At 44.4% G+C, this 20,668-nt stretch overlaps 1 protein-coding gene across 3 annotated transcripts in view; it reads right to left on the reverse strand.

Moving 5' to 3' along the window:
• LOC147444934 (lanC-like protein GCL2) overlaps positions 1–20,668 on the reverse strand; it is a 73,188-nt gene that overhangs the window by 20,066 nt on the left and 32,454 nt on the right. The window contains exon 1 of one of the 3 annotated variants that reach the window (XM_086527435.1): positions 18,654–18,809. The exons of the other annotated variants lie outside the window; for them this stretch is intronic. Coding sequence (XP_086383561.1) covers positions 18,654–18,794 — 141 coding nt within the window. The 5' untranslated portion in view covers positions 18,795–18,809. Of the gene's footprint in view, positions 1–18,653; positions 18,810–20,668 lie in introns of those variants that run through there. 3 annotated transcript variants of the gene reach the window in all.

The raw sequence follows: 20,668 nt of genomic DNA on the forward strand, positions 1-20,668 counted from the left end.
TCTTCAAAAGAAGGCAGTCACCTTTAGATGGACACAGAAAGAGATTTCAGCTTTTAATCTCTTAAAGGAAAAGATGACTTCAGATCCAGTCATTGTGTTGCCAGATCTTAGGAAGTCATTTGTGGTCCAGTGTGATGCCTGTGGTAGTAGCATCGGTGCAGTGCTAATGCAAGATGGCAGGGTAGTAGCCTATGAGAGCAGAATTTTGCAAGGGCCAGAGATGACCATGCAGGTCTATGAGAAAGAGTTACTGGCTGTGATTCATGCGCTCTTAAGTTGGAAACACTACCTCCTAGGTGCAGATTTCGTTGTCCAAACGGACCATCAGACCTTGCGATACTTCTTGACACAGACAAAGTTATCTGAGAAGCATATGCGATGGGCAAATATCTTGTCCATGTTCCATTTTCAGATTGTGCATGTGGAAGGCAAGAAGAACGTTGTGGCTGATGCCTTGTCAAGGAAGCCACAAATTTCAGTTGTGTCAAATCCTTATCATCATGAACTTGATGATATGAGAGAACAGTATGAAAATGATGAAGATTTTGCAAGGGTCTTCGAGCAGTTAATGCAAGGACAACGTCATGAACACTATCTTCTCAAAGATGGGTTCATGATGATGCATGGCAGATTGTGCGTCACAAAGCCATTGCGACGCAAAGTTATGGAAGAAAGTCATGTCCCACCGTATGCAGGGCATCGTGGTATTGATGCTACAGTTAAAGCGGTTGAGACATTCTTCTACTGGCCTACATTGAGAAGAGATGTGGATGCCTTTGTGCGAGAATGCCTAATATGCCAAAAGGTCAAGTTTGACAGGCAAAAGGCACCAGGGCTATTGCAACCACTACCTATTCCAGATAAACCATGAGAAAGTATTGCTATGGATTTTATCTTTGATCTTCCGAGAACGCAGACAGGAAACGATGGTATTTGGACCATTATTTGCAGATTCACCAAACAGGCTCATTTTATTCCTATCAGGAAGAAGATAAAGCCAGATCAGATGGCACGTTTGTTTATGAGCAATATTTTCAAGTATCATGGCATGCCACAGTCGATTGTTAGCGACCATGATCCACGCATGACAAGTTTGTTCTGGAGAGGCTTGTTTGAGAATATGGGCACCACGCTCAAATTCTCTTCGTTGTTTCATTCTCAAACAGATGGGCATTCAGAAGAGGCAAATTCTACTGTCCTAGATCTGCTGAAGTGCTATGTGTCAGAGCATAAAGGAAAGTGGGAGTAGTATTTTCCATTGGTGGAGTATGCATACAATAATTCAGTGCATTCATCAACTGGCAAGGCACCTTTTGAGATAGTTGAAGGTGGCAAGAAAGTTCCTCCCATACTGCATACAAAGGACAAGATATTTGAAGCAGATAAGTATGTTCAGGACATGGATGAAATGTACAAGAAGGTCAAAGTGGCCTTAGAAAAGACTCAGGCAAAGCAAAAGAAAGCAGCTGATCGTCACCGTCGTGAAGTGGTATATTCACTTGGTGATTGGGTGCTTTTACGCTTTGAAAAGGCAAGGTTAAAGAAGATGAAGGGCAAGGAAAGACTGTTTCCAAAGCTCAGCATGCGTTACTATGGGCCTTTTCGAGTGTGCGACATAATCAGTGATGTTGCATATAGGCTAAAATTGCCTGACAGTTGGAAGATTCACAATGCGTTTCATGTGAGTCTTCTCAGACCCTATGTGGGTGATGTGCCAGAAGATATGCCAGCTGAAGATCAGCCGGAAGTCGAGGAACTTGACGAGATCTTGGTCCCGGAACAGATTTTGGCACATAAAGAAAGGAAAGTGAAAGACAAGGTTGCTAGGCGTTACTTGGTAAAGCTAGGCGTTACTTGGTAAAGTTCAGAAACTATCCACCAATGGATGCTAAGTGGATGGAAGAAGGTGAACTTGCAGAGTCACCAACTGTGTTATCACTTTACCTTGAAGCCTTCGATTTGCAACCTACCTTGACCCGTTGAGTTTCAAAGCTACATGGATTGTCAGTGTGACAATGGCTTCTGAAAGAAATGATGTACATGGTATTTAAAGTGAGCTCAAATGAAATACCTGTTACATGAATGTTAGAGCTGTACAGATTGTCAGTTTGGCAATTGCTCTTATGGAATGTCCAAAAGTGTGCTTAGTGCTATAGAAGTGAGTATTTCTTGTCAGTTTGTCAAGGATACAGTAATTGCTTCTATTAAAGAGTACATATGTAACTGCATTCTTAAACTGTCGGTTTGGGTATGCTCGAAAGTGTTACGGGATCCAACGTGTACTATAAGACAGTGGCAAAATGTACAGCTACCATTTTGTCATTGGAAAGTTAGTGACTCAAAGCAATGGCCGACTGTGCAGCTACCACTATGTCATTGGGAAAGAGTTCACACGCAGGCAATACATGAGTCGACAAGGTGTTGAATACACCAAGGTTGACAATGAGCATGTATATGTCGTGCATGTGTCCACAGGTGTTGAATACATCAGTGTTGACTCTAAGCATGTACGACATAGATGCAAACGAGGACGTTTGAGATTTCAAGAGGGGGGTATGTCACCAGCGTGTGACTACTATCTATCCTTTTTGTTCATTTCTTTCTTATTGTCTATTTACTTTCACTTTTTGGAAACACCCCTCGGGAAATCTAACTGCCCTGCATTGCATAGCTAGTGTGGAACTGTCCAGAGGGAGTCCAGGCCTGAGGGCAAGAGAGCACTTAGGTTGGACAAGAACTATGGTTAGCCAAGTGGGGTCATTGACTAGCCAAAGTGGAATCCTTTGCTACAGAGGCTATACTTCAGTTCTGGATGTGGCCGCAATGTACAAAGAGGGTCGGATGACCTAGAAAGATACAATGGCAGCATCTCCTAAAATTTAGGGAACTGCTATTTTGGGACCTGAAAATGTCTTCCCGTCATTACGTGCAGTTTGACATGGGGATCATTTTGTTACTCTGTGGCCAAGTCAACAAAGGCTGCAGGTGAGATATTTTTAGACCGGAGGGTCTAAAGCGGGAAAATGCACAAATGAGTGACACTTGGCACTCTGAGACCAGTTTACTACTTATAGAGAAGGCAAAAACGTGATTTATAGCTGGGAGGCTCATTCTGCAAGTTCCTGTCACAGGTTAAGAGCTATGGAGTGCTTGCTTTCCCTCTTATGCACAGTGCGGTGCCAGGAGTGATGCCCTGCACGCTACGCACTGCCCTCTCTCTCCCCTTTGGCAGTATGTTATGCCCCACTAGTGGGCTTTTTATTTGACCAATGTACAGTTGTGTGGGTTCATGCGCGATTGCCGAGGCAAGAGCCTCTTGCACAGGTACTGGATTAGCTAGCGGCTAATCCCCCACAGGTACAGGTGAATTCGGAGAGGTTTCACGCCAGAAATCTCGTCCGATTCAAAGGGCAAGTAGCCCTACAGGTGCGGGAGCTCGAGGACTTGCTAAGGATGCGACCGGCACGCGAAACGGAGCTCGAAACAGTAAATTACAGCCTGCTGTGTATTTTTGCAAGTTTAGGGTTTTGGCCCTAAACGGACCCTAACACCCCCAGGAGGTTCGGAGACGCAAGGGGACCGTTGTACAGGTGATCTGGTGCATTTTCAGGGCTGAAAACAGAGAGTTCAGCGTGCTGCAGATTCTCGCCAGGTCTTGCAAAGTGCCCGTATGCGTCGGGAAAGTCAGTCAATGCGTGGGAATACTGATTGTGAAGGGTTCTAGTACAGTTATGCTGCCGAAATCAGGCCAGAACAGTCAAAATTCAGCCAAGGTTGTGCTGGGCAGCTTGGAAAGAACCACAGCGTTTATTCCCTCTTTTAAACAATAAAGAAATACCGAAAGGGACACCTAAGTTAGGAGCCAATCTGGTGTCAGTCTTCTCATACAGGTGCATTCTAGCATCTGTATCCCATTCCCCTCTCTTGTGTCACTATAGCGCAGGTATAATAGACGACTAATAATGGGTGAAAGCTAAATCAAGGTTTGAAGTAAAGTCTACCGCCCTTTTTGGATTGAACAGGCCGGTTTCATCAGAACAGAACAGAAGAAAGAATAGAGGACGGGCGTATGCCCCGTTCTTGTGCTTGTAAAGATTCTCCTTTAGTAATAAAGATATTCTCTTTATGGGGGGGGGACCAGCCCATCTTCTGGTCCCCAATGAAGTGTCAAGTTTTCTCTCTCCCTCTAATTCTCTTGAGTATTTGAAGTGCAATTAAACGTCAGTTTACGCTTCCGTATTTTTGTGACAGCGGTATCAAAGCAAGGTCATCTCTCTCTTCCTTAAGGGATTGACGACTCTTGGCAGACTACAGAAATGGGAGGACGCGAGATAGAGTTCTCTCTCCTTCAACAGCAGGTGGAAGAGTTGCAAAAAGCTCTCTCCCATCCAGAAGTCCAAAAGATTCTGCATACTCTTGAGAAAGGGAAGGAGAAAATGCCGATGGGGTCGAGAGAAATCCCGCAGAACCCAAAGGCGCCACAACCAAGAAAAGATCCTTTGATTGGAACTTCCCGCATGCACGAGAGGCAGAAGAAACCTCCAGAACGTCATGTGCGGTTTAATCCAAAAGTTCAAGAGCAGGATCCCCCTGATTCCCCTCAGTTCTACTTCATGAAGGATTTGGATGACATAGTTGCTCCGGAAGACATGTTTCTCGACGATCCGTCGCAGCAAGAAGTGCATTCAAGGGAAAGGACTCCTGTCCACAAGGAGTCTAAGCATAGAAAGAAGGAGCACCATAAGAAGAAACACCATAGGCAGAAAACATTCAAGTCGGGAGATAAAGATGTGAAATTCGACACCTACAATGGACGGCGTGATAATGAAAAAGCTTTGGCTTTCATCCGCCAATTTGAAGTTGCATTTGCAGAAGGGAATTTCAAGGAAAGATCCAAGCTTTGCCATGTCAGTTTGTACCTGAAAAGCACCGCCAGCAATTGGTGGTTAACCCTTATCCTGGAAGATCGCAAACCCCAAGATTGGACTGCTTTCAAGGAGGAGTTCTACGCACAGTTCCTTGCTCCAGACTATGAGGAAGAGGTAAAGAAAGAATGGGATCGACTTTCACAGTCAGAGAACGAAACTGTTCCACGCTATGTGGATAGGTTTTGGGACGTTCTCTTGAAAGTCACTCCTTTCAAGAAGATTGACGATTCGGAGAAGATGCGCAAGTTTAAAGCAGGTTTGCATGAAGCCTTGCAAAAGGCTATGAAGCTTTACCCTCGAGGTAACTTGCAGATACTTATGAAATCAGCCCGCATAGCTGATGGAATACATGACAAGGGTACTCCCAGGAAGATGGAGCAAAGCACTTACCATGCCAAGCAGAAGGCTCTCCATGAGCAGCCTACCTCTTCTACTTCTTCTCAAAAGAAGAAAAGAACAGCCTCCGAAGCAGAAGCAAAGCCAAATCAGCCCAAGAAAGGGAGATCTCTCTCTCCTGCTGAATTGCGAACCTACATTAGTGAAGAAAGATGCTTCAAGTGCGGACAAGTTGGTCATATGAAGGGTGACTGTCCTACCAAACCTCCACAACCACCCTCTTCCAATGCAGTCCCAGATGTACAGGGCAATACAACCAAGGATGGAAAAGAAAGAGCTCTTCTTAAAGCATGGGGTAGCATCAACAACCAACGGGCTCTCATTTTGTTTGACCTTGGCAGTACAGAAAACTTTATCTCTACCAAGCTAGCTGATGACCTGAACTTGCAGCCCAATCGTTTTGGAGTTTCTATTCAAGCACAATCTGCTTTCAAAGGGCAGAACTCAAACTCTACTCCAATCATAGGGAAGTTGAATCTAAAGGTCGACGACTACAAGGATCAAGAGTCTTTCTTACTAGCTTCACTTGAAGAATGCGATGTTATCTTGGGAATGCCTTGGCACTACAAGATGCATCCCATTCCTGACTATGTTCAGAAAACCTTATCCTTTGCTCATAAAGGAAAGGAGTATCTTGTACTTGCAGATGCAGGTGATTGGCGTATTCCTATCGCCAATCACATTGCCATCAAGAAAGAAATGAAAAGTGTGTTTCAGCGTACTTGATTTTTGCAAGAGAGAGATGTGTCTGTTTCACAACTTTCTTCCTCTTTAGAGCAAAAAAGACTTAAGTTAATAGAAAGATATAAAGATTGTTTTGCAGATGAACTTCCACCTTGGCGACCTGAGGATCATACAATTGATTTGATCCCAGGAAGTTCTCCTCCAAATCAGCCCCCTTATCGAGTTAGTCTAATGCAGTAAGAGAAAATTCTCAAGCAAGTTAACGAACTTTTGGAGAAGGGCTTAATAAGGCCTAGTACTTCTCCATATTGTTCACCTGTCTTGCTAGTACAGAAAAAGGATGGCACATTCCGCATGTGCATAGACTATAGATCTCTAAACAAGATCACAATCAAGAATCGATTTCCAATCCCTCGGATTGACGACATTCTTCACAAGTTACAAGGAGCAAGTGTCTTTAGTCGTATAGACTTGAAGAGCGGTTATCATCAAATCCGCATAGCTCCTCAGGATGTGAATAAGACTTCATTTAGAACAACCTTCGGGTTGTATGAATTCTTAGTGATGCCTTTTGGACTCACTAATGCACCAGCCACATTCAACAGAATGATGGATAGAATCTTCCACTCATATAGAAGCTTCACAGGCGTTTTCTTTGATGACGTCTTAATCTTCTCAGAGACGGAAGACGAACACTATAAGCATCTCGCCTTAGTGTTTGAAGAATTACGCAAACACAAATTATTTGTGAATGCTAAGAAGAGTGAGTTCTTTCTAAAAGAAATCCACTATTTGGGCCATATAGTATCTCACAATCAAGTGAGAATGGACCCTGATAAGGTTCAAGCAGTTGTAGAATGGCCTACGCCAACTACAGTACATGATGTACGAAGTTTCCTTGGCCTCTATTCCTATTATCGGCGTTTCATTCGAGCTTTTGCCGCGATAGCAAGTCCCCTCCATGACCTGACAAAGAAGCGGGTTCCATTCCATTGGGGGTCTGGACAAAAACAAGCTTTCGAAAAGCTTAAGTATCTACTCAGTCACGGACCTGTTCTCACCGTCCCTGATCTTCGCAAACCTTTCGAGGTATACTGCGATGCATCTGGAGATTGTGTAGGAGCAGTTTTGAACCAAGAGGGTCACGCGATAGCCTATGAAAGTCGGCGCCTTAAAGATGCAGAGTTGCATGTCTCCATATACGAGAAAGAGCTAATGGCAGTAATTCATGCTCTTTCCATTTGGAAACAATATCTATTAGGAGCTGATTTTATTATCAAGACGGATCATCAAAGTCTTCGCTACTTCCTCACACAAAGAAAGTTATCCGAAAAGCAGATGCGATGAGCCAACTTTCTTTCAATGTTCCATTTTCAGATTTTACACACTTCTGGAACAAAGAATGCAGTTGCAGATGCTCTCTCCAGGCGTCCAAAGATCAATGCACTAACAACAATTTATCATGAGGAACTAGAATCTCTCAGCGAGATGTATCCTCAAGATCCAGACTTCGCCACAATTTGGGCAGATCTTCAAGTTGGTCACTCAAGGCCACCTTATTCCATTAGGGATACTACGCTCTATCGTCAACAAGCAATATGCATAGCTCAGCCCTTACGACAGAAGGTGATGGATGAAGCACATAATTCTCCTTATGGCGGGCATCGGAGAATTGCTTCCACCACTAGTGCCCTCGAAAGGTATTTCTTTTGGCCAACACTCCGTGCGGACATTGAAAAACATGTACGTGAGTATTTGGTCTGCCAAAAAGTAAAATATGACAGACATAAAGTTTATGGCAAGCTTTCAGCCGCTCCGTGTGCCTAACACGCCACGGGAAAGTATTGCCATGGATTTTATTACGGATCTTCCTAGATCCAAGAATGGAAATGATGCTATCTGGACTATAGTAGACAAATTCAGTAAGCAAGCACATTTCCTTCCAGTAAAGAAGACGATCAAAGCTGATCACATGGCTAGAATATTTCTAGCTCAGATTTTTAAACACCATGGATTGCCAAAGACTATTGTGAGCGTTTTGGCAGGCATTGTTCGAAAACTTGGGAACTAAGCTTGATTTTTCATCAGCTTATCATCCTCAAACAGATGGTCAAAGCGAAATCGCTAATGCCACTGTTTTAGATCTCCTCAAGTGCTATGTTTCGGAACGACAATCCGAATGGGAACAATACTTACCAATAGTTGAGTTTGCGTATAATAATACCATACATTCCTCAACTGGTAAAGCCCCTCTCGAAATTATTTATGGGAAGCCACTCTTACTTCCTATTATGGTGACCAAAGAAAACATCTTCGCCGCAGATGAATTTGTGCGCAATATTGATGTTGCCCATCAACAAGTAAAGCAAGCGATTCTTCGTACTCAAGAGCAACAGAAGAGAAAAGCAGACAAGCACAGAAGGAATCTCAATCTTGAAAAAGGACAATATGTCCTGCTTCGGTTTGAGAAAGCTAGATTGAAAAAGCAGGTCGGCAAAGGGAAAGTTGTCAAACTTTCCCATAGATTTTACGGCCCTTTCAAAATTACAGATAAAGTCAATGACGTGACTTTCAGATTAGATTTGCCTTCTAACTGACACATCCATAATGCTTTTCATGTCAGTCTCCTTCGACCATATGTTGGACCTCCTCCAGTGGCGTCAGTACAAGAAGATCCTCCAGAAGTCGAAGAGACTGAGGAAATCCTTCAACCTGAATAGATAATACACCAATCGGAGAGACAACTCAAGTCGGGGAGTCTACATCGAAAGTATTTAGTCAAGTTCAAGAATTACACTCCTTTAGATGCAAAGTGGATGACTGAGTCAGATCTTAAGGACTACCAAGACATCTTACACAGTTATGTTGACGCTCTACAGTTGAGGTCAACTGTTTAGAACCAAGAGGGATGTAACTAAGTCAGACTTTGTAAATAATTAATTTATTTACGAGAAAAGAATTATCTAATTAGTTGTGTGCACACCAGAATAGACCTAGCAATTCTAAGGCCTCAGGTGAGCCTAAATGCGGGCCATAACACCTCAGAGGGACCTTAGCAGAAATTACCCTGAAGCCCTAGTGATTGGGAAATCAGGTCTTCAGAAAGGGGTAAGCAGTAGCCTCAGATTTTAGGCTCAGGAAAAATACGCGCGTCAGTACAAGCACATGAATGAGATGGGGTCCTTAGAACAGTGACCTTAAGGCTAATAAAGCTACTAAAGCCTTAGGGTAAGTTTCGTTAAATTAAATTTAACGGTCCGTGCCCGAGCAGGCGGCCGGACAAGTGTGAACATATAAAGGCGGTGCAGTGCCAGTGCGGCATTGCGTCGGCAGACCTTTGGTGTTCTCATAAAAGAATCATTGGTAGCATTTGTTAGTTAGTTGCACATTTTTAATTAATGAGCTAGAAGTTTGTAAAGTCAAAAGTTGAATGGTTTTTAAGTTTTTAAAGTAAGTGTACCAAGTGGCACACTTACCAATGCAAACTAACTCTCTCTCACTCTCACTCTCACCCTCTCTCTCTTCCTAGCGCCCCCTCTCCCTGATGACTATTTAGGAGCCCCCCCTCCCCCATTTTCAGGGCTGGCAGTGCACCTACCCCCCCTAATGTGAGCGTGCTCTACGCGGTGGAGCCCTCCATTGAAGCTTGAGAGCAGCCCCTTGCGACATATGTGGTAGCCTTGTGCTCCCATTGTCAAGAACAAGGGATCTCACAGTCATAGACACCTTCTGGTGAAGTTTCATCGCAAGAAGCTGCCGTAGACGCTCTCTTAACAGAGTGCGGCTGCTGTAATTCTCTGTTTTCAGGCCCTAATCACCTCGATTAGGGCTGTTTTCAGCAGATCAACCATAGGAATTCTCTTTTTTCTCCTTATCCTAAGCCTACATCAAGTTTGGTGCGATTCCATCGCAAAGAAGACCTTTGTTTCGGCGTAGGGGTGTGCACAGGTAAGAATTTCAGGTTATGTGCAGAAAATTACAGCAAGCATGTGCGTGTGCATTTTGCTTGTTTCTCTTTTGTGTTCGATGCATGAATGAATGAGCATGAAGGCAACACATAACGGAAGATGGACTCTCCTCTGTGAGAGCTTCCGATGAGCTGTTTTGGAAGATAGACTCTCTTTTCGAGAGCTTCCAACCAGTCTCGCAGAAGAGGGGAAATCCCTAAGCAGAAAGAAAGTGGAAACACTTTCTCAGTGAGTAGTCAGAACAGAACAGAAGAAAGAATAGAGGACGGGCGTATGCCCCGTTCCTGTGCTTGTAAAGATTCTCCCTTAGTAATAAAGATATTCTCTTTATGGGGGGGGACCAGCCCATCTTCTAGTCCCCAATGAAGTGTCAAGTTTTCTCTCTCCCTCTAATTCTCTTGAGTATTTGAAGTGCAATTAAACGTCAGTTTACGCTTCCGTATTTATGTGACAGCCGAGGCCCCTTGCACTGCCCAAGCGTAACCGCCCTATGCGCAACGTTGTTGCCCATGTAGGTCGGTTTTCGATAGCGAGGGCACGCACAATGACCCAATAACATAGCACATAAGGGTTTATCATTCTCCTTTTTTTTAAATGGTGCCCAACTTATAAAAAGGGAGCCCTTCATAAAAAAGGGTGTGAAACCTGCAATTTTACACCCCTTCTACTCTATTTTTAAACCATTCCTTGGGAATTTCCGTCCTCTCGAGGTGGTTACCTAGTAACCTCTTTACACGCATCGCCTACCAAGGGAGTGACCTTACTCACCGTCCTTCTTCCATGTGCATAGGCGCCTTCTTTGTGCAACGCTCTCGCCCCTCTGCTCTTTTTCTCGCCCTATATCTCTCTCTCTTGCTACTTACCAGTGCTTTCTTATTACTTTGCGTCTTGGACACTTTTCCCAAGCGAACTCTTGCTACATATTCCCTCATACTCTCCTTATCTTTGCGCCATGGCGCCACACGACGCTTCTTCGTACGAGAATGGCACCGCTAGCATGCGTCAACGCATGGAGGAGACGCCTCTTTCTCCTCTCGATTCCACACACACGCATGGGGTTCGTCTCGAGGGTTCTTCTCCCACGTCTTCTATCTCCGACGCATCTCTCGTCGCTATATCGCAACAGTTAGCAGAGATGTAGAGGCAACTTGGGGAGTTACATGCCACACAGGTCTCGTTTTCGCTCGCGGTCATGAGCACTTTGCCTCTTCAGTTCCACCCCGACCCCTTCAAAGGGGAAAAGAAGGAATGTGAGGAGACCGCCATCGACTCCTGGCTGGCGAAATGGACGGCCTACTTTGATTTGTATCATTTCACTAATTCCCAACGTAATAGTCAGATACAAATCATGCTCCAGGACAAGGCATATGCGTGGCGGGCTCGGTTACAACCTAAGCCAACGACTTGGACAGACTTCCAGACAGTCCTCCGCGCTCCCTTTGTGCAAGTCGATTAGATCGAGTGCTTCAAGAACCTGTTCAAGTTGGAGCTGGGTAAGAAAACCCTGGACGCTTGCTCACACGAGTTCAAGGACTTCGTCCACAAGACGAAAGCCTTGGAGAATCCCCAGGTTATATTGCAGATGCTTTATCTGTTTGGATTACAATCGGCTTACCAGAATCTCTTAGAATCTCGAATGACGTATTGCGGAATCCCGTCACTTCGCTATAGGACATCTATAAATTCGTCAAGAACTATGATAACACCTTGGCGGCTTCTAGAGGTGGCCCAACGAACGAAGAAACCTCTCGCCGTGGTCTCTCCACGTCAAAGTAGAAGTGTTCAAACGCTTCGGCAGCCAAAAGTCAGACATCGAACCTTCTGCAGAAGAAATCAAAACATGACCGCAAATCAAAGGCAGCTCGCATGGAAGATTAGAAGAAGAACTGCTCTTCCAACTGCCACCAGACCGGCCACTTCCACAGCGACAAGGCGTGTCCAAAGCAAAAGAGGGACCCATTTACCACCACACTGACGACTACTTCGGTAAACGTCGTCGACAATCCAAGTACTTTGTCTTTTTCTGATTTAGAGATTTTTCATGTTAATGCACGTAGCTGCCCGTGTTGTCATGTTAATAAGATTGTATTTGGCCCGCACGGTCTCCTCCGCGTTAAAGGAGAGATCAATAGCCATGATGTGACGGTCTTATTTGACAATGGCTCTACTCATAATTTTATTTCTTTTCGTATGGTACAAGCACTTAAGCTCGGCACGTCACCTGCAAACCATCCGTATGTGGTCCATTATGCAAAACGCCAGAGCGATCAATGAACCGAGGTTGTGCCGCGACTCGACCTCCAAATCCAATGTAACCACGAAGTCTTAAACTTCCGTATCATGGGCCTTAAGTGTCAGAATGTGCACCGGAAGGTGAGGGAGAGAAAGAGACAATGGCACGAGAGAGAGAGAGAGAGAGAGAGAGAGAGAGAGAGAGAGAGAGAGATGGTGGAAAGGCTGGCAGCCCAATAACTCCAGATGGCTACATGGTGTGAGACAAGACAAATGAGGGTGCCCCCCCTCCTATATATAGGAGAATAGGGGCTGGTCGGGCAATAATCCTCAATACAATCCAATGACCTAAAATATATGACCCTCCAATATAAATGGGGGAATATGTGATCAAAACAGGCATAGCTTGTCCACATGCACAAAGGGTTAGATGTACACGTGACATAGCTTGTCCACATGCACAAAGGGTTAGATGTACAGTGAGGTACTGGTACCAATCTGCATGGCTTCCTTATAGGCTGCCAACAATTCAGGATAATCTTTGAAAAACTCTTCATCGACCCACACTTCCTCGTGGGTTCCTCGATCCTTGAACTTCAAAAAGTATTGTTTGACTTGCTTCTTTGAACCATGGCGAAACCGATGCAACAACACTTGCTCCGGCTCGATTGACTTCAGCTTCATCGATAATCTTCGGCCATCCCTATCTGAAACAATCGATTTTGGCAAACCACAGAGGGGGTACCAATGCTTTATGAACAACCGTGCTACATCTTGTGCGGTGACTGTGGCCTTACAAGGAATCAACATACAAAACTTGCTGAAACGATCAACAATTGTGAAACATTGAGTGTTCCTTGAATGCAAACTAGGTGGAAGGTTAGTCACAAAATCCATGAAAATATCCTAAAAAGGTCCATCGGAAATAGGCAGCAGAAGCAAGAGGCCTTGCTGTTGACCCCGAGGACCTTTTACCTTTTGACAAATAGTGCACTGTGTGACATAACGAAACACATCCTTTTGCATTTTAGACCAATAAAAGAATCTTTCTATTTTTTCCAGAGTGGGGTTCATTCCCCTGTGCCCACCCGCGTGAGTCATGTGCATCGTGCAATATTGTTGTCCTAAGAGAGGGCAACACACATAGGCGATGACGAAAATACAACAAACCATCACGAATGAGATAGTTGCTAGGCCCTTGGGAAGCAAGAGCATGCAACCATTGCTTACCAAACTCGGAATCTGCGTACTGGTTCTTCATGCTATCGAAAGACACACCTTGAAGAGAAACTGTGAATCTTGACTCAAGAGCCAGGATCTGTCCTTTGCGACTAACGTATCTACAACAGGGTTAGCTTTTCCAGGCACAGTCAATCAAACCTCCAAATTGCTCAAAAAATTGTGACCACCGTGCTTGGCGATCACTTTAATGTGCACTAGGCATAGACTGGAGCCACTTGAGGACTTGGTGATCTATGCGAGTTATAAACTCTCTACCATACAAAAAATACTTCCAATGCTTAAGAGAGAATATGACAGACAAAAGTTCTTTATCATAAACTGAATAGTTCTTTTCTGCACTATCCCAAGAGGCAAGTATAAGACACAGCGCTTCTGTCACCGCAACCTTGAGCTACGAAAGCCTCAATGGCTGCTTCAGGCAAATCCACGTACTGTAGGCGAGTCTTTACCCCTTTCAAAACATCTGTCATGGGTGCTACAATGCGTGCAAAATTCTCTATGTGCGAACTATATGCTTGACATAAACCAAGAAAAGAATGCACATCATATGCAGTTTTGGGCAAATCCCAATTACGAACCTGTTCCACCTTCATGGGATCTAGCTTGACGTCTTCTGCAAAAATGATATAACCAAGATAAGTGACTTCAGTAAGAAGAAACTCATATTTCTTAGCTGCAATGTACCGCTGACACTCATCCAAACGGGTTAATACACTTTCGATATCCTTTTCATGTTGTTCCCACAATGCAAAAAAAATGAGAATATCATCAAGAAAGATGAACACACATTTACCAACCATATCGCCAAAACGGCCTACCGGGAGACGGTTAAATGTACCCACGACACCTGTCAATCCAAAAGGCATAACCACATACTCCCATTGCCCTCACTCTGTGCAAAAAGCAGTCTTGTAGATATCGCCTTTGAATACCCTTACCTGATGGTATCCACTTTTAAGATCGACCTTACTGAAAACCTTTGCCCCATTGAGCCTATCGAGGATATACTCAATGCGAGGCATCGGAAACTTGTTCTTGACGGTCATCTTGTTCAATGTCCTATAATCAACACACAAACGAGACGAATCATCCTTCTTACGGACAAACAAAATAGAGGCAGCAAAAGGACTTACACTAGGACGTATGAATCCTCTGGCCACCAACTCCATGAGTTGCCGCTCTAACTCTTCTTCCTGAGTCTTATTCAAACGGTAGAACGTATGAATCCTCTGGCCACAAACTTCGTGAGTTGCCGCTCTAACTCTTCTTCCTGAGTCTTATTCAAACGATAGGGAGCCTTACTGACTGGCTGTGCCCCCTCCGTAAGTTTGATGCAATGGTCCTCCGGCCGCTCAGGTGGGAGACGGGGTGGAAGATCATGCTGCAAAAAGAGATGCTTAAACTTGGTAAACAAAGTTGAATACATGTCTGGAGCCTGAATGCTATGGGTAACTGGAGAGGCATAGATGAATGCCGCTTGTGCTCCTCTTCGTAATTTACGCTTCGTCTGCACATGAGAAATGAGAGGCAAAGAATGCAGACTCTCCTCACCACGAATGATCATAGAAGAGTCACTTTTGGCATTTAGAGTGAGAGTATTGTCTGCCCAATCAATGAGAGGATTATGCTCACTAAACCATCCATCTAATGCCTAAAAGCATATCACATCCTGAGAGAGGAGACACATCAATTTTCTACAGAAGGCAGCTTGTTGAACTGTAAACAACACATTAAGGTACTCTTGCGTAATGAGAGTCCATACCGGGAGCGAAGCCCGACACCGAGAGGAGATGTCTGACTAACCTCTAGACGGGCTCTCTACAAGAGAAGCACTAATCACATCATACACACTGCCTGAATCCAACAATATGACAAAACGTTGACCCTTCACATGACCATAACACTTAAAGAGAGACTCATCAATGAGTGTGTCAGAAACATGTGAAGGTTCGGATTGGTTCATTAAAGTGCTTGTGGTAGCTGTTGGTGCTTTGGGTTCTTTAGGTGGGGCTGTCTTAGGACAAGCTGCTTTAATGTGACATTGATAACAACGACCTTCCTTAGCATAGATGACTTGTTCTTCTGCCGTTATGTATCCTCCTATAATTCCTTTTCAGCTTTTTCATCCAAGGTTAGCTTAGGTTTAGCAAGTGTTTTAGTGTTACCCTTAAATTCATTTTGTGAGTTCTTTTTCAAAGGATTAGAGGAAGACTGGCTAGAAGAGTTCCCGTTCTTACCATTATCGTTCTGAGGGTTTTGAGGAGTCTGAGAGGTACTTTGAGAAGACATGTTCTCCTTAGGCTTTCCCTTATTGTGCTTCATCTCCTGTGCGAGAGCAATCGCTACCGCCTTGTTGAGATCTATTGGATCGAGTACATCGACATCATACTTGATATACTCGTCCAATCCATAAAGAAATGTCTCTTTGCGCTCATCATCCAATTTGCGTAATTGGGTGCCGAGCTGCAAAACCCGATTTGAGAAAGACATAACTGGCATACCATTTTGCTTGAGGGTGTGCTAATCGTCTTTCAACTGTGCTAGATACTGGGGTGGCATAAACCGTGCCTTGAGCTTGTTTTGGAAGTCCACTCGATTGAAAGAAAGGGGCGCGTCTTCTTCAGCTTCCTCCGGTCAACTGTGCCTCTTGCGAAGCGTGGTACCAATTAATGGCATCACCGGCAAGGAACATGGCTGTCGTCAAAACCTTGCTATTTCCTGTCTTCTTAGTTGTCGCAAAGTAAGCATTAAACTGATGCAACCAAGAGTGGATAATAGCATCCATCTTACCGTCATACTTACTGAACGTCAACTTCTCAGTGACAGGGTTGTTGGAGTCCGAATCTCTGCTTGTGCTACTTAATGAACTACCAACCTCTTTGATTGGCTCGGGCTTCAAGGTGAGTACCTGTAGGACTAACTCTTGCATGCGCTGGTCTCTCTGCACCTCGCGCTCTAACTCCAAGGCCACCCATCTCTCTTTGGCCGCCAAGCGCGCTTGCTCATGCTCACGCTCTAAGGCTACCCTTCTGTCTTCGGCCGCCAAGCGCACTTGCTCGCGCTCACGCTCCAAGGCTAACCGTCTTTCTTCGCGCTTGCGATCCAAGGTTGCCTTCCTTTCCTCGGCCGCCAAGCGCGCTTGCTCACGCTCACGATCCAAGGTTGCCATTCTTCTTCGCGCTCACACTCCAAGGTGGCGCGTTGCACTTCTTGTTGTAACATCATGTCCATCATCATCTTGACCAAAGCCTCCATAGGATTTGGTGCAACCCTTGGCGTAGATGGAGAAGGGGAGGGTCAGAAAAACCTCCTGGTGGGGAAAATTCTTCTTCGCCACCTCCATGCTCATCACCTTCACGCAAAGTATCCATTCCGCTTTGGGTGATGACCACACACTGAGTTCTTGGTTCTTAAGGTTCTTGTGTTCTTGGGTTCTTGAGGTTCTGGAGTTCTTGAGGTTCTTAAGGTCTTTCTTTAGCTTGCAATCTGTGTTAGAGAAGGATCTTCTCTTACCCGAGCTCGACTCTTCCCTACGGACACACCCCTTGGCGGCCTTGCGCTCACATCAAAGTTGCTTTTTCCCACCTCACATCGATTGGCCGGCCGCTAAGTGCACAGTCCGCTCTCAATGAGTGAAAAGAGAAACTAGGAGAGACTGGACAAGCCCTTCTTTCTTCGGTTACCTATCACTCTTCAAAAACACGATTTGAAATCGACATGCCCAAGTGGACTTGGGTTACGTGCGACTGCAACAAACAAAATTATTATGTGGTTCTTTCCTTGAGTGATACAGAACACTGCCAAAGCTCTGATACCAATGTAAGGTACAACAGAAGTGAAGGTTACACTTTGCCCAAGATGAGTGCTCCGAACTGTGCTCTGTTGGTATATCCCCATGACTTGCAATCGCCGCATGAATCTAGCTTTGGGTACTGTATCAAAAGCTTTGGTCTTTATGGCTGAGAATAAATGCTTTATATGCGAGCAGCTTGGTCACTTTGCTGCAGATTGTCCACAAAGGAAAAGACCAGCTGACTCAGATAATAAAGAGGACAAAAAAGGAAAGAAGCCTAAGCCCACGGCACGTTTGGTGCTAGATATGGTGGGTGACAGGCCAAGTACAGTGTGAGGTCCCCACCCCACCGTATTAACGGCGGATCTGATGGTGAACCTAGTGGCCACTAGATCTATTGCGGAAGCAAACAAAATGGTTCGGGGTTCGACTAGCGGACGATCTCTCATCACAAAGTGAGTCGAGTTCGAGCCTACTAGCAGGGAGATCGAGCTCCACCTCGCAAGGGAAGCGTATTTTGAGCTATCTAACGATCCTAAGACCCACCTTCCAAGAGGAGAGAAGCCTCGAGTGCCTTTTTCCCCATGTTTCAGAGGCACATACTCTCGAGATTTCTCCACTCTAGGGGCAATGAGCATTACTAATATCGATTAAGCACTATGGGGACAGAGAGTTCCCGACCAATCGGGACTTTCCATCTCGTAGGCATTGGCAACCCGAGCCAAGCCCCCACTTTCCACCCCCACACTCACACTTCCTTGTGTGACCTAATTACTACCACAAAGGTTGTTCAACATAAACATTCCTTGTTTAATTCCGAATCACATTGTTCATTAAGACAGCTCTTCAATCAGTATTGCAAACAACACCAAGACAGAATTCTAGTAAAAATTCTACTCAAACTTATTCATAAAAATTCCAATGTTCTGGAGGTACAACATCCCCCCTTCAACGAGAGTTCACTCCTCCCGTTGTCGCCTAGCTGCCCATACAACTAGGTATGTCCACCGCATAGAAAGTACGTCATGGACACTCCCACCGCATAGAAAGCAAGACGTGGGTTCCCACCGCATAGAAAGCAAGTCGTGGGTATCCACCGCATAAAAAGCAAGTCGTGGATTCAAGAGCCCTAACGAGGAACTCTACCCCCTGTGATCAGTAGGGGGGTCAGGACTGATTCAACATTCGAAATAAAATGAACATGCCGAGCTAAATTTTCCCTAGCACACATTCTTTCCTATTGCAAACAGCATACCCATCAAACATTACCTTTCTACTTTAGAACTTAATGTACAATGATTTCAATGCCGAGGTTTCCGTCGGATTTCTCCAACATGTTTGGGAATATGAGCATTCCTAAATAGCGTATGCAATGTTAATTTAAACAACTTGAATAAAAATACGATCTACCTCTTCCATTTCTTCATCGATGGCCCATGAGATGGCCGGTATTTGTTCCTCCATGGGAGCCTTCCCTTTCCCGTTGATATTGCTCGTTCCTGCCTCGCGATCGTGGGCACCACCGAAGCGAGTCCTCTTAACCGGGGCCATTTCTCACTACTTTAAATGATTAGTTGGAGAAAGAGCTAAGGTTCGCAAGCATCATAACAGTCCAATGGGTAGATTAGTGACATTAATTAATCCCTCCTATATGAGAGGTCTAGATTTTTCATAAAGCAATCATTAAGGATGACACATAATCCTATGGGAACCGGCTCTAAGATAATTATTAAACTTACATGATTAAGAATAATTAAGATTTCACTATTGGAGTGACCAGAGAATTGAATTAAGTATGATTAAATTATTTCCTAGCAATAGATGATGCAGATTTACCTTATGCATATGTGTGAGGAGGGTCAATTCTTAGAGACTTAATGACAGATTAATTTCTCCTTAATTACATCTTAATGCGTAAGAGAAGTGAATTTTAATTAAGCTACAATGTTAATGAGTGATAGAAGAGTGATTCTCTTCAATCTACACAATTACTAGCTTACCGATTAATTACTATGCTACCTAGAGAGAGAAAATTCTGATAATTATGCTCTAATCATTAATTGAGAGTGAAGAATGGCTGATAATTCAGCTATGGAATGATGATTACGTAATAGAATATGATTAAGGAGAATTTAGAGAGTAATTATAGAATTTTACGACTAGGAATAAGCATAACAGACGAGGAATTTAGATGATAGAGAAAAGAATTTTCAGATGGCATTAATTAAACTGTCGTTACCGTGGTTAATGGCTGATAATCTTCTCGATTTTCTGATCTAATCGAGCTTCTTGAGACGAGAATTCGGCACCACCTCCCTCCTTGCTTCCCCTTCAAAAAGTGTGTGAACCGGCAGCACCTTCCCAGTGTGTGTAGGTGTGTGTATGCACTGTGTGTGTGTGTGAGCATAAGTGTATGTGTGTGTGTATGCACGTCTTTAAATAGGCTCTTATCAGCTGAAAATCGATTTGTGCTGCTATAAGCATCTGAGTGAGCACTCAGTCCTTGCATGGTAAGTCTAGTTCCCTGCCCACCAAGTGTCACGTAGGCTTGGTTAACTGGCTCTGAGTCTAAGTTACTGGCTTGGCAGCTTCCCCAGGACTCCCACAAGGCAAGAGGGCGCCCCCTAGCTGCTAAAGCTGGTCTGAAGTGGGCTGGAACCTGTTCCCACACAGCCTCGGGCCCCCGGTACCTCCCCAGACAATTTTTAGAAAAATTAGTTCTAAGCTAAAACGGGTCATACGAGTCGGATTTTGATGCCGAAAATTGCTATACGAAGCCCTAACTAAGACGTACTGGCCCGAGTACCTGCCATATTTAGCAGCCCCCGGGGTCCGAAATTGCATTTTTTCAAATTTGGGGTACGGGTGCAGTTTTTCGAGACGATCAAAACTGGACGGGTCGGGTAACCAAAAACTTACTATTTTTGGAATTTTTTCACAAAAATTATTTTAATTCACATTTTGAAGCTTTATAACATTCTAAACCTCGTGGCATTGACAGAATTTGGAAAACTGCTAAAAATAGTAACTTATTCCATTATATTCATTTCATGGTACAAGGGTGCTCTTTTTGATCGGGGTCAGAGACCTTACATACAGATGCCAGCAAGTTATGCAGAGCATGGGGAAAAGTCGGAGATCAGATGGCACTCATCTTCTTTGATCCAGGTGCCAAAGCAAACTTTATCTCACCAGAGTTAGCTATGAAGCTGGGCATCAGAGTTGAAGACATGGGGTACACGGCAGAGGCAGGGTTGGTATGTCCTGGCTACTCACAGTGTGTTACTCCCATGATTGGAAAGTTGCGACTCCTTATTCAGTCTATGTGGACACAAAAGAATTCTATATCATGCCATTGGAAGGGTGTGATGCGTTACTGAGAATTCCGTGGATGTTCCGAGCACATGGTAGGCTGGATGTCTACG

This window comes from Adiantum capillus-veneris, chromosome 13 (genome assembly GCF_014529385.1).
Source record: "Adiantum capillus-veneris isolate H3 chromosome 13, ASM1452938v2, whole genome shotgun sequence".
In the NCBI taxonomy this organism is placed as follows: domain Eukaryota; kingdom Viridiplantae; phylum Streptophyta; class Polypodiopsida; order Polypodiales; family Pteridaceae; genus Adiantum; species Adiantum capillus-veneris.